Source organism: Aotus nancymaae, unplaced genomic scaffold, assembly GCF_030222135.1.
Source record: "Aotus nancymaae isolate 86718 unplaced genomic scaffold, 86718_ANA_hifiasm-v0.15.2.pri h1tg000043l, whole genome shotgun sequence".
Lineage (NCBI taxonomy): Eukaryota > Metazoa > Chordata > Mammalia > Primates > Aotidae > Aotus > Aotus nancymaae.
This window is the reverse complement of record NW_026988457.1, coordinates 4,830,697-4,846,211: the sequence shown is the minus strand read 5'-3', so window position 1 is coordinate 4,846,211 and position 15,515 is coordinate 4,830,697. Positions and strand designations below refer to the sequence as shown.

The following is a 15,515-nucleotide window of genomic DNA, read 5'->3' as shown; positions in this document are numbered from 1 at the left end:
ACAGCTAAATCAAAAACACAATCCCAGCCAGGCACAGTGGCTCAGCCTGTAATCCCAGCACTTCGGAAGGCCAAAGTGGGTGGATGACTTGAGCCCAGAAGCTCAAGACCAGCCTGGCCAACATGGCAAAACCCCATCTCTACTAAAAATACAAAGAGTAGCCATGCGTGGTGGTGTGGGTCTGTAGTCCAAGCTACTCAGGAGGCTGAGACAGGAGAATTGCTTGATTCCAGGAGGCAAAGAGTGCAGTAAGCCAAGACTGTGCTACTGTACTCTAGCCTGGGTGACAGAGCCAGACTCTGTCTTTAAAAAAAAAAAAAAGGAAAAGGAAAAAGAACACAAAACATAATTCCATTCACAATTGCCACAAAAAGAATAAAATACCTAGGAAAACAGCTGCCAAGGGTGGTGAAAGAGCTCCACAACAAGAATTACAAAACATTGCTCAAAGAAATAATAGATGACACAAACAAATGGAAAATCATTCCATGTTCATGAATAGGAAGTATCAATATTACTAAAAAGGCCATACTGTCCAAAGCAATTTATAAAATTAAATGCAAATCCTATCAAACTAACAAGGACATTCTTCACAAAATTAGAAAAAACTATTTTAAAATGTGTATGGAACCAAAAAAGAGCCCAAACAGCTAAGACAATCCTAATTTAAAAAAAAAAAAAAAAAAAAAAAGCTGGAGACATCACATTACACAACTTTAAAGTATACTACAAGGCTATAGTAACCAAAACAGCATGGTACTGATACAAAAACAGACACATAGACCAATGGAACATAACAGAAAGTCCAGAAATAATGCTGCACACCTACAACCTTCTGATCTTCAACAAACCCATAAAAACGAGCAATGAGGAAAGGATTCCCTATTCAATAAAAGGTACTGGGATAACTAGCTAGTCATATGCAGAACTGGACCCTTTCCTCACACCATACACAAAAATCAATTCATGATGGATTAAAGGCCTAAATGTAAAATCCAAAACTATAAAAACCCTGGAAAATAACCTAGGAAATAAGATTCTAGACACAGGACCTGGCAAAGATTTCATGAAGATGCCAAAACCAAATGCAACAAAAACAAAAATTGACAAATGGGACCTAATTAAACTAAAAGGCTTCTGCATCACAAAACAAAGAGACAACCTACAGAATGGGAGAAAATATTTGCAAACCATACATCCAACGAGGTCTAATATCCATAATGCATAAGGAACTTAATTAACAAACAAAAAACAACCCCATTAAAAAGAGGGCAAAAAACATGAAGAGATACTTTTCAAAAGAAGACATATGTATGGTTAATAAGCGTATGAAAAAATGCTCAACATCACTGATTACAGAAATGCAAATCAAAAAAAAAAGCACAAGATATCATCTCACACCAGTCAGAATGGGTATTGTTAAAAAGCTTTAAAAAAAAAAACAGTGCTGGCAAGGCTACAGAGAAAAGGGAGTGCTGATACATCACTGGTGGGAATATAAATTAGTTCAGCCATTGTGGAAAACAATTTGGCAATTTCTTAAAGAACTGAAAATAGAACTACCATTTGACCCAGCAATCCCATTATTGGGTGTATGCCCAAAGGAATATAAAGCACTCTACCATAAAGACACATGTATATGTTCGTAGCAGCACTACTCACAATAGCAAAGACATGAAATCAACCTAAATGCCAATCAACAGTAGACTGGATAAAGAAAATATTCCATATACACCATGGAATACTACACAGCCATAAAAAAGAATGAGATCATGTCCTTTGCAGCAATACAGACGGCACTGGAAGCCATTATCCTAAGCAGGAACAGAAAACCAAATACCACATGTTCTCACTTATAAGTGGGAGCTAAAACTGAGTACATATGAACACAAAGAACAGAACAGTCACCAACATCTTCTTGAGGGTGGAGGGTAGGAGGAGGGTGAGGATAGGAAAACTACCTATTGGGAACCAAGTTTTTACCTGAGTGACAAAATAATCTATACACCAAACCCTCATGACATGCAATTTACCTAATAACAAACCTGCAAATGTACCCCTGAACCTAAAAGTTTTTTTTAAAAGGTTACTTAAATTAAAAAAAACGTTACTTTGACAGTAGTACTGTGGAAAATATGTTCTCTATGAATGAACCTTTCCTGGATTGCTGAAAGAGAATACATGCCATACTGACCCTATGTGGTAATGGAAAGATAACAGTCACTTATAACCTCATCAATTACTGTCTGAACATGAAGCCAACTGTATAAAAGGGGGTTGCTGATGACAATAACAAACTGAAAGTGGAAAGGTAAGACTCAAATATCACAATTTTCCAATATGTATTTAACACTACTGTAGACAAAATATAGACAGATATGCATATATATAAATTTGGATGCTAATCAAAACAAAGTGAAATCTCTTAAATATTTAGAAAGCATCCTCAAAGTCAATAATGTTTAATAATTAACAATTTTAATAATTTTAAAGTCCCCCAAAAATAAAAAAGAGACATTTAGAATAAGACTCAAAAATTCAGGGAGGGGCAGGGGCTCTTGCCTATAGTCCTAGCACTTTGAGAAGCCAAGGCGGCTGGATCATGAGGTCAGGAGTTCAAGACCAATCTGGCCAAGATGGTGAAACCCTGTCTCTAATAAAAATATAAAAATTAGCCGGGCATGGTGCAGGTGCCTGTAATTCCAGCTACTAGGAAGGTTGAGTATTACTTGAACCTGGGGGGCAGAGGTTGCAGTGAGCCGAGATTGCACCAGAGACAGAGCAAGACTCTGTCTCAAAAAAAAAAAAATTTTTCATCAGAAAAACTAAATACTTAAAATTTTTCAGCTAGGGAATAATGCACAAAGACCCTAATTTCAGTTATTTTATAGTCTTCTCATAAACTGTCCTGTTATAAACAGAACAGATATGCAGCTATTTTTTAGGGAGAACTTCTCATTACCCACTAAGTCCTGAAATAGGTCACAGATCATGCAAACTGAAAGATCCCCAAGAGAGGTAAGTAAATTGTATAGCAGCAGTCTTAAGTTAGACTTCCCTGTCATGAGAATGCCAACAAAACATCTAGTAAGGGAGAGCCACAGCCTACAGCCAAAATGGAATCATTCCTTAAACCGATTAAGTATCTGCAAATGAGAAGTTCACATTTACAAATCAAGCCAGTACCTAGGTACACAACTACATGGACCAGCTTGTATTATCTACTTTCTTTAAAGTCTCTGACCATTCTCAAATCTTACAATTCAATTCCACCTTTAAATGACAAATATTGCCCTCTTCCTCCCTCATCCTAAGGTTCTTTCACCAATCAAAATTTAAAACAAGAATGCCCAAAACAGGTTCCACATTCTCTACTTGAATATTGGTAGACTTGATCAAACAAGCACGTTCCTTACTTCAATTATCAAGAACTCCATGAGTCCGAGAACCGTGCCTGTTTTTTTTCACCACTGTAAATCCAGTTCCTGACATGTAAGTAACAGTAAGACTTATTAAGTGAAATAAACATACACTGTCTGTACTTTTTCACACTGTTAATTAATAATCTTCTAAAGACTCATTCTCTAACTCATAGTTTCCACAATTATCTTTCTTTTTTTGAGACAGAATCGTGCTGTGTTGCCCAAACTGGAGTGCAGTGGCACAATCTTGGCTCATTGCATCCTTCACCTCCCAGGTTCAAGTGATTCTCCTGCCTCAGCCTCCTGAGTAGCTAGGATTATAAGCATGTGCCACCACACCTGGCTAATTTTCATATTTTTTGTAGAGATGGGGTTTCACCATGTTGGCCAGGCTGGTCTCAAACTCCTGACCTCAAGTGATCCACCCACCTTGGCCTCCCAAACTGCTGGGATTACAGGTCTCCATAATTATCTTTTATTGCTGCTGTTTTTAATTCCTACCTGACCTGCCTTATAAACATTCAGTATCTTTTGCACAGCTCTAATTACTTCATCTTTCTACCAGCATTTTCCTAAATAGATTACTCATGCTATTCCCCTTCTCTTCTGGTCTTTTAAAGATCCCGCACTGATACAGTTTTACTTACAATTACTGTAACCAAGTACTACATGTCTTTTGTACCTTTCCTTAAAATTTTGTTCACTGAATTTTTTTTTTTTTAAATAGACACAGGGTCTCACTCAGCCCAGGCTGGAGTACAGTGGTGCCATCTTGGTTGACTGCAACCTCTGCCCTCAGGGCACTCAAGCAATCCTCCCACCTCAGCCTCCCAAGTAGCTAGGATTACGGGTGCACAGCACCATGCAACACTAATTTTTCTTTTCTTTTTTTCATTAGAGACAAGGCCTTACTATGTTGCCCAAGCTGGTCTCAAACTCATGATAAATCAAGTAATCCTCCTGCCTCAGCCTCCCAAAGTGCTAGTATTACAGACCTGAGCACTGCACCTGGCCTGTATTTTCTTCATAACAATTTTTTTTTTTTTTGAGACAGAGTTTCGCTCTTGTTACCCAGGCTGGAGTACAATGGCGCGATCTCGGCTCACCGCAACCTCCACCTCCTGGGTTCAGGCAATTCTCCTGCCTCAGCCTCCTGAGTAGCTGGGATTACAGGCACGTGCCACCGTGCCCAGCTAATTTTTTTGTATTTTTAGTAGAGATGAGTTTTCACCATGTTGACCAGGATGGTCTCGATCTCTTGACCTTGTGATCCATCCGCCTTGGCCTCCCAAAGTGCTGGGATCACAGGCGTGAGCCACCGGCGCCCGGCCCATAACAATTTTTATCACATCTTACATTAAATAAACTAAGATTATATATTATAGACTCATGTTTAGACTAGGTATTCTTTTAAATAATGGCCATGATCTTGAATACGGATTTTCAAAAGTGAAAAGGAATTGCCCCCAAAATTATATTGAAAGAAACAGAGCTAATGATGACATAATATAAAAAAAAAATTATACACTGCATTAATCTACTTCTTAACCTCAAGACTAGAAAGTTTTTGAAAAGTTCTATTAAAAAAAAAAAAGATGAAGTTTAGCAAAAGATTACTGTATCTAATGTCAAAGAACCCAAGGAAATCATCTAATTTCTCCTATTTTAGTTAGAAAGATAAATCAAAGTATCCATCAATCTCAGAGTTGTTTAAATCAGTACTTGCCTTCAGTTTATCAGGGGATGTGTAAGGAGCTTCAGGAGCATAAATCCTGAAAATATCAGCAAGGCAGCAGGCTACCAGTAAGCGAACATCTTTATCAGGATGCTTGAGAAAAAAATCTGAAGCAAGATGTAAAGCTAGGTTTAAATAAAGTTCCTTTTCTTCTTCAGAGTCCTGGTCCATATCCATGAAAGTTTTCACAACCATCTATACAAAAACAAAAAAAAAATTAAATAACGAAATGCTCCAAGTATAAATACAGTCATGTGAATTAAAGGTCATATTAATTGCTAAGGTTAACTTGAAATGAATATACTTTCATTTTTCTGCAGAAAGTCTCTATTTGAGAGAACATAATCCTTCTAAAACTAAAGGTAAACTTTTCTTTACAAGACTAAAATATTTTTTCATTTACCCAAAATATCTGCTAACCAGATTTTTAAAGTTTAAATTAGCCTTATGTAGTAGTCATTATTGGAAAAATTCCAATAGAATATTTGTGGAAACTTCTGGTCTCACTTGTAAAACTGGACTAAAAGGAGTATGTCCTTAAGAATACCATCTTTTTTAAAAATAATATTTCTAATCCTTTCTTGAGAAGAAAAAAAAACCCTAAGATGACAATTTTCCATTTAAGCCATTAAACCACTCCAGTCACATGGTTTTATTCAAGAAAGGATGTCAAAGATGCATCCCTAAACACTGAAAAGCTACTATGAAGTAACTACCATAGCATCCAAAAAAATATTTCCTGTGCTGCAGTAAAAGAGAATATGAGATGGATAATTCATTAATTCAGTGGCACATGTGAGTTAAGCCCAAGGAAGCTATAAGAAATGGTTCTTTTTTCAGAAATATTTCTATAAAAGGTGAATAGAAAATAGAGTGGTGAGGAATGGTATAGTATAAATTCTGAGAAGAGCTTTCTCTGATTTCAATATTAGTAATTACAATGATGACCTCAGTCTGCACTATTCCTACTTCAGATGAAACAAAAATTGCCTAACTTGACAGGAACCAATTATTTAAATATAACTCCAATGGAAAGGTGACCATCCAGCATCCACTAGGTGGTGCTGCAAATACTAGGCAACAAGTGGGACTGGCCACAAAGGATCAATGTTGAATGTCTTGGTCCTTTATGCTGCAAGGATTTCCACTTGCCATCAAGCTAGGCTTCTGAGTAATAAATGGCTCAATTTCATACTGAATCCTCAGAGCAGCTGTGGAAAACACTGTTCCTCACAGAGCAAATTCTCAGTTCTATTATGCCAGATACCAGAACCAACAGCAGACTAATCCTTCTGACCTGGCACTACAGTTAGATTAAGGGTATGATGTGCAGGTCTTACTACTTTTTTATTCTATTACTTCTAAGATTTATGTTTTGATTGTCTATGTGTTTAGGAAAAACCACAAAGGGGAAAAAAGAGCTACGTGCATGTGCATGGAACTATTTATTTCTGTAGATCTCTTAACAAAAGAGTAAGAGATTAAGCATAGTTTGAATAAAACATCACAAGAAAAAAAAATTTATAACAGTGTTACCTTACATGTTAACAAATTGTTATAATGTATAAAACTTACATGGGTACTTGTACATATCATCCCACATAATTTTTTTTTATATTTTTCTAAGAAGGAGGATGTTAAAAATAATAGGAAGTATAAATTAGGAAAATAAATGAGAAAAAAGTATAACTGGATTACTGTCAGACATAAGTGTCCACAAAATAATGAAAGCATATTACAAACACTAAATATGAGTACTGAAGCAATCATTCCACCAACAATAACCACAAAGTTTGTTAAAGGTCCAGAAAACGAGAATTCTTCACTACTGTATACAACTCAAATGCTGTTATAGAACTCATTAATAACTCAAGAGTCCTCCAAATTAGAAAAGATGTCTGAGAAAAAAACATCTCTAAAGGACACTAATGCTAATCAGTTTGTAAGTGTAGGCACTGTCTGAGTTCAAGATTAGTCTCTCAGCAAACAACAGGAATGTTCACTTATTCTTAGTATAAACAAATCTAAAGTAACAAATGTATTAGTTTCTCTAAAAATGCAATAGGTCAAGAGAAGGTAAATACATAGAAAATGAAGCGTGTCACATACAGAAGGGGTTTATAGCTTGACTATTCTTAATAAAATATACACAAGTTCCCAACTAGATAAAATATACACCTATTAGTAAATTTAATCTGCTCAAAGATGATTTTCCTTTGAATAATAAACATCTGGCATCTGACATTCCAATACTTTAAGTATAAATAACATATATATTACAATATTAAGACTTTATGTGAAATGTATAATAGTATTAGCATCTTTTTCTCCTTATAAAAATTCCTATACACCATGTAGCAATAAAAAAGAGTATTTGTTTTTAACCCCTGGATCTTCAATGATTAATTTAGGTAAGTTTTTCAGCCATGACATGCAGGTAAATAGTAATATATCAAGCAACATACATATCTAGGTAGATACAACCTCAAAGGGAACAAAATGCTCAAAAATGAAGACCATCTAAACTAACTGATCAGCTTAACATTCTCCTTGGACACTATGCTCCTTTATCCACTTTAACAATTACAGAGACCATTACCACCCTAAAGGAAAAGGTGAAAATATTATTCACACACATATGAAGAGAACCTAGCTTCATCTACAGAAGTTCACCAGCAATCTTGAACTTACTACATGTCAGAGGCAGAGGGAGAAGCTAAAAGTGAAGCTCTTTGACCTACTTTGAAAATAACATACAAGAAAGTAATATACAGCCTGATTACTCAGTATAAAAACTCCCTTAAAGTGGTTGTCTTTAGAAACTGAACGATATATAGGAGAAAGGAGACAACTTTGTACAGACAAATAGAAATATAAGAGTACTGTAGACTTGTTCTTTATAATCAAGTACAGGAGATCCTAGAAAATCTAAGCTTCACCTTTGTAACTGCTGTCCCCATTAATCATAGACAAATAATCTCCACTGTTCCTTATATACCCTACTCCCTTAGATCCTTTCTATGTCATTTGCTGCTTTGCTTTTCTAAGTTACCCTAACAAGATATATTATAGTCCCATATGATTTACACAGATTTACACAGATGTCCAAAAGAACATAATTTTACTCACCTTTAATCGTCTCACCATCTCCTCTTTAGATATTTTATCAGAGATTTCCTTGACCCCAGGCGGATATGTAATTTTTCCATCATTGGTCCTAGTCTTTGAGTGAGCCATGACAGAAATATTTCTACCCCTAAAACAAGAAAACTATTAGATGTAAACCAAAAAATAAGATATAAACATTATTAACAAACATGAATGGAAACCTTCCCCACCAACCAAAATTTATGACTACATCCTAATTTATAGTAATTTACTTAACCATTTAATGAAAATCACTATACTGAACAGTTCCCAAAATTATTTTTAGAAAAACAAAACTTATTTTTACTTGTATTTCCTCAGTGGCAAGCTATGCTATTTTCCCTAACCCTCCAACTTAAAAAAAAAAAAAAAAAAAAAAAAAAAAAAACTACATATGCTAGAGAAAAAGAATCAAAAATAAATACTTTTTGAAAGCACCACAAACTACCCAAACTAGAACCTAAGAGAAAATGGGAATCCAGGGAAGTAAGTGGGAACACTGGAACATTACAGCTACTTACGCTCTGAAAGCATTTGTCAATTCTGATAAATGTGGGATTCAGTTTTGATGGTCTTATAGGGCAAGGGAAACAAAAGTAAACCTGTATCTGTCAAGGCAGAGAGTCAAATAGGAAACTCTCCTGGCATTAATGTAGACCACCATCCTACCCAAAGAAGATATACCTGCGAGGGTAAACTAGAAATGAACCCTCTTTCTCTCAGTCTCCTCCCACTCAGGGAACCGCTAAGAAGGCTGCTTTAGTGCTAAACAGAGAAAAGCAATAGGAATACAGGGAAAGGACAGGTAATTAGTTTTGACCATGGGCCTGCACACTTGCTGAGGTTCATATGACCTAAGTGGCCCAGAGACTCTCAAAACATGAACTCAGAGACCCCCAGTTGATAATGGCCCCAAGCACCTAACATAAGTAAATCCAAGTCCTGCCTAGAGGGAGATGCCTTCATCCTAAGTATCAAAGAATCCCCACTATGATGTTTCTAGAACAATGAGCAGTATCAAGTCAAAAATAACCAAGCAACTATAAGGGAGAACCAACAAAAACACCAGACAACAAAAACAGACTCACAATTGTTCTTATACTGTAACTATCAAAGATTGCAGAACTACTACAATCTTAAAGAAATAAAAGACGGCCGGGTGTGGCTCACGTCTGTAATCCCAGCACTTTGGGAGGCCAAGGCAGGCGGATCACCTGAGGTCAGGAGCTTGAGACCAGCCTGGTAACATGACAAAATTCAGTCTCTACTAAAAATGCAAAAATTAGCCAGGCATGGTGGTAGGCGCCTATAATTCCAGCTACTCGGGAGGCTGAGGCAGGAGAAATCAATTGAATCTGGGAGCCGGAGGTTGCAGTGGGCCAAGTTTCACAACACTGAACTCCAACCTGGGCGACAAAGCAAGACTCTGTCTCAAAAATAAATAAATAAATAAAAGACAATTCCAAAAACATCTGTAGGAAGTAAAAAATATAAAATAATAAACTAAAAGTTTTAAAAAAAAATAGAGCTCTAAAAATTTAAAAATACAATTACTGAAATTGAAAATTCAACAGGTGAATGTATTTGTAGATATGAAGGTTTAATCATTAAATGCCAGGTGCAATGGCTTATGCCTGTAATCCCAGCACTTCTGGAGGCCCAAGCAGGCAAATCACTTGAGCCAGAAGTTTAAGATCAGACTGGGCAACATAGCAAAACCTCATCCCTACAAAAAATATAAAATTCAGCCAGGCGTGGTGGCACACCCTGTAGTCCCAGCTATTAGGGAGGCTGTGGTAGGAGAATTGCTTGAACTTAGGAGGCGGAGGTTGTAGTGAGCTGAGATTGCGCCACTCCACTCCACCTTGTCTCAAAAAAAAAAAAAAAAATTAGATTTAATGAACTGAAAGAAAGGTCAGAAGAAATTATCTGGAGTGCAACACAGAGAAACATACAACTGAAATACAGAATAGAAAGGCCCAAATGTAGCCTACAATTCATGGAAGTTACAGAGGGAGAAGAATGAGGGATTCATACATGGGATTCATGGGAGTACCAGAAGTACTAGATTGAAGCAGAAGCCAAATACCTACAGAGAATATCATAAAATATCAATCTACAAATTTAATAAGCCAAACAGGATTAAATTTAAGACAATAATAATTCCAGAAAACAAACAAAATCTTAGAGCACACACAGTACCTTGAAAGGAATAGCATTTAAATAGATGACTTCTCAACACCAACAATATAAGCCAGAAAACAGCAAAATGTTATCTTCAAAGTGAAGAAAGAATATAATTGCAAATCTAAAGTTCACAACCAAGGAGTATAATTTTTAAGTACAGAGTAAAATAAGGACAAATTAGCCAAATGAAAATTAAGAGGTGTAAGTCTATCTAAAGTACTTACAACACTGTTTAGCACATACTAAGTACTATATGTGTATGTAATATACACAATCAGGTTAAAAGAACAAGATTTTTAAATTTCAATATAAAGACCTCAAAAGACAATGAAAAATGTGGAAATGATATGCTGAAAGTAAAAGGATGGAAGAATATGCCATGCAAACACTAAAACCAGTAAACTAAATATCAAGTTTAAAAAAAAAGAAAAAGATAAATAGGCCCCAGGACTCACTCTGTGGTATTTACTAAATAGAAACGTATAGTTGCATCCACCATGACATATTAAAAAAAGTTCACAGCAATACCATTCAGTTGTCAATACAGAAAACACCAATGTCCATCAACACTAAAATGCAAGGCAACCTGTAGTATAGTCACACAATGGGGGAAAAAAACAGCCATGAAGAGTGAAGAAATCATTGCCTCACACAATAATATGGATGAACATTACAAACATCAAGATGAGCATGATGGTTCACACCTGTAATCCCAGTATTTGAGAAGGCTAAGGCAGGTAGATCACTTGAGCCCAGGAGTTCAAGACCAGCCCAGGCAACACAGTGAGACCTCATCTCTACAAAAAAAATAAAAATAAATTAGCCAAGCATGGTGGTGTGCACCTGTGGTCCTAGCTACCTGGGAAGTTGAGGTGGAAGAACTGCGTAAGCCCAGAAAGTCATCGCCACAGTAAGCCATTATCACACCACTGCACTCAAGCCTGAGTGACAGAGCGGACCCTGCGGACCCTGTCTCAACACACAACATGCACATGCACACATACACACACACCAAAGTGAAAGAAGCCAGACACAAAACACTACATAAGAGTATGATTACATTCATAAGACAGAGAAACCTAACCCAAGATGGTAAAAGTCACGATAGTGATGTTTTAGGGGACAGATTTAATGGAAAGAGCGGAAAAGATCCTTCTGAGATGCTAGTTACAAAAGTATTTTCACTTTGTGTAGTCTCAGAGCTAAAGACGTACTTTTTGCACTTTTCTGAGTATGTTACACTTCAACAAAAAGGTTAACAAAATGGTTAAGAAAAGCTCCAGACATTTAAATTTTTTAAAGCACTTCTTAATAATCAATGAATCAAAAGAAAACAAATGTAGGATAAACAAAGTCAAAAATCACAGGCCAATCTTACAAATTTGATAATATAACATTTGAATATGTAAATAAAACTGAGAAACTACATATCTTATTACCAAAACTAACTCAAGAAAGAAAAAAGAAAACTATTAAGAAACAAAATCAATCACCAAGAGATCTTTCCACAAGGAAAAATATCCAAGTCCAGATGGCTTTACTAGTGAGTCCTAACAAATAAAGGAAGAAATATTTCCCGTGTCATACAAATAGGTCCAAGAAATGAAAAACAACGGAATCCTTCCCAACTAATTTTAAGCAACTAATTAGCATAACTCTGATACCAAAACCTAATGAGAACAATCAGAGGCCAAGCACAATGGCTCAAGCCTGTGATCCTAGTACTTTAGGAGGCTGAGGCAGGATGACTGCTTAAAGTCAGGAGTTCAGGACCAGCCTGGGCAACAAAGTGAGACCTCGCCTCTACAGAATAAATAAATAATAAAAAATTAGCCAAGCTGAGGTGACAGAATCACTTGAGCCAAGGAGTTCAAGGCTGCAGTGAGCTATGATTGCACCACTGCACTCCAGCCTAGGCAACAGAGCAAGAGTCTGTATCTGAAAAAAAGGAAAAGAAGAAGAGAAGAACAATCAGAGAAAATAAATCACAGACAAATCTTATTCATAAGTGCAAAACTCCCAAACAAAATATTAGGAAACCAAATGCAGCAATATATTTTTAAAAAGTATTTATCCTGGGAAGGCAAGGTTAAATTCATTACATCAACAGGATTAAAAGGAAAATCATATTTAAATTATATACTAAACAGACTTTTTTTAGTATTAATAAATGAAGAAAAATTTGGTAAAATTCAACAACTCATGACTGTAAAACAAAAAAGAAACAAGTTTAGTAAACTAAGAATTGGGTGAAAGTTTCCTTTATCTGAGAAAAGTAGGTGTTATAAACACCCTATAGCATAATGTTTACTGACAATCCATTGAAAGCTTTTTATTTGTGATCAGGAACTGCAGGAATATACCTGCTATCATCACTTTTTTTTTAATTGACACTGCAATAAAGATGCTAATTAACAAGGGAAGGAAAGAAAAAGAAATAAAGGGTATAAGGATTCAAAATGAGCCAGTTGTTACTCACAGATGGTATGTTTATGTACATAAAAACTTGAAAAGGATTTACAGATAAAACGTGAATTAGGAAGACTGAGTTTAGCAAGGATGAAGAGTAAAAACATCAATATATAGATGCTCCTCAACTTACAATAAGGTTATGTCCCAATAAACCCAATGTAAATTTAAAATAATATATTAAGTCAAAAGTGCATGTCCATCATATGTCAAGGAGCATACCAAATGTGTATTGCTTTCACACCATCATAAAGTAAAAAAAGTGTAAGTCAAACCATCATAAGTCAGGGACATCCACACAGACATAAACCACCAACAGGTAACACAAATGCTTAATGTTAAAAGACTAAAAGCTCCCTCTTTAAGGTCAGAAACAAAGAAAGGATGTCTATTCCCAGCATTTTTATTCAACATAATACTAGAAACCCTGCGCAGCACAAAAAGGCAAGAAACAGAAAATAAAAAGCATATATACTGGAAAAGAAGAAATGAAACTGTCCCTAGATCCAGACGACATGATTATCTACACAGAAGATGCCAAAGGAATCTACAAAACATAAACTATTAGTTTATCAAGGTTGCAGGATATAAGAACAACCAAAAATCTACTGTGTTCCTCCTGTACATAGCCATACATTACTTAATGATGGGATACTTTCTGACAATACGTTTTTGGGGAATTTTATTGTTGTGCAAACATAGAGTGTACTTACACAAACCTAAATGGGATAGACTACTACATACCTAGGATATATGGTATATAGCCTTACTGCTCCAGGCTACAAACCTGTACAGCATGTTACTGTACTGAATACTGTAAGCAACCACAACACAATGGTATTTGTGTATCTAAATATTTCTAAACATAAGAAAAGTACAGTATAAATACAGTATTATAAGCTTATGGAACCACCATCATATATGCAGTCCATAACTGACAGAAAAGTTATGTGGTATGCAACTGTATATGAAAAAAAGTGGTAGGGACGACAGTAAGGAAAGAACAGAGAGAATACAATAAAAAGTTCTGAAGATACTTTCATATCTATATTTTTTAAAAAGGACACTGTACCTATATTTCACACCACACACAAAATGAATTCCAGGTATAGTGACAACCTAAATATAGAGGTAAATTGTTAAAAGCTTTTAGAATATGATATAAGAGAATAGTTGCATGACTTATGGTTAAGAAAAACACGATCTAGCAAGAACCAAGTACATAATTATGTTCCTTAAATTAAAGAAGATACTCAGCCAATGCCTACGACAAAGCACTCCAGGAAAAGATTGATAAATGTGATAGGCTTTTCTTCCACTAAGTCTGGAGTGGAAAAAAGTCTCTCTGCCTTATCTCAGAGACAAACGATGTTCATCATCCCAAATACATGAATATGGCCACAGACCACAGTTAAATAATGTAGACAGACTGACCTTGTAAAATATACTGTGAACATACACAGGCTATTTTTCTCCAAGTAAAACATACTGGCCCTTGTCTACTAAGCAAACTCTACAGACCTTAAAGTCTCATTTTAACTTTCCCTAACCTCAACCGGGGGAGCTAGGCTCCTCTCTTACAGCTAGTCACACTTTGAATCTACTACAATTAGCATTTATGACATTGTATCTATTGTACTTATTTCTATCTTTGTCTCTCCCACTAGACTACAAGCTCCTTAAGAAAAGTAGCATATAACATTTATGCTAGCATCTATCAAATATAATAGCTACTATTAGTAGTATGTACTCAGGAAATACTGAATGAATGAATGACCAGAACTATTCTAAGAAATTATGATTACAACAGAAAGTGGATCTAGACATAGGAGAAATTTAAAAAGTTAGGAAACTACTACAAAATTCCAAGAAAGAAGTAATGAGGAACTAACTGTAGGCAATGACTACCAAACAAGAAAACTGATTCAAAGACGTATGAATGATAATAGAGAAGCAGAGATGATTATAAGATTCAAAATCTTTGTTCCTAGAAAACCATTTATTTAAATATTTACTGATAATTTACTTGGTGCAATATACTAAGTACTAGGAATGCAATGATGAGCAAATGTACAAGAAAGAGCTCTGCCCTCACTGTAATGGAGACAGGGGAAAACCCAGAGAGAGATCAAGTCTTGGGAAAAATAAAGTTTGCTCTAGAAGGCAACTGTACATCTAAAGTTCTAGGAAAAAAAGCCTAAAATGAGAAAATATTTTAGAACCATTTATTGCTCATGCTTTATGGGTTTACAAGTTAAGTAAAGAAAATGAGTAGGGTGAGCTGAGACACTAATACTAAACCTTAAAGAAATACCTATAGTGATTGGGGTGGTGGGAGCCCACAGGGGAGATAAAGAAGAAAATAAGAAGAAATTCAAGAAAATATCTTTAGAAAAATGACAATAATTGTTACAAACATCTAGGGAAAAAACTGTTTGAAGATGGAGGAGTGATATATAGTGATGTTACAAAAACCTAGGCAAAAAGCGTTTGAAGATGGAGGGGTGACAAAAACATTTGAAGATGGAGGGGTGATACTTACCAACTACCCTCAG

At 35.7% G+C, this 15,515-nt stretch overlaps 1 protein-coding gene across 6 annotated transcripts in view; it reads right to left on the bottom strand.

The window, feature by feature from the left end:
- PDS5B (PDS5 cohesin associated factor B) overlaps positions 1-15,515 on the bottom strand; it is a 181,333-nt gene that overhangs the window by 121,794 nt on the left and 44,024 nt on the right. For all 6 annotated transcript variants that reach the window (XM_021669282.2, XM_021669286.2, XM_021669284.2 and 3 more), the window contains exons 2-3: positions 8,287-8,413; positions 5,149-5,352 (exon numbers count right to left, since the gene is read on the bottom strand). In XM_021669282.2, the coding sequence (XP_021524957.1) occupies positions 5,149-5,352; positions 8,287-8,394 (312 nt within the window). In that variant the 5' untranslated portion in view covers positions 8,395-8,413. The remainder of the gene's footprint in view (positions 1-5,148; positions 5,353-8,286; positions 8,414-15,515) is intronic.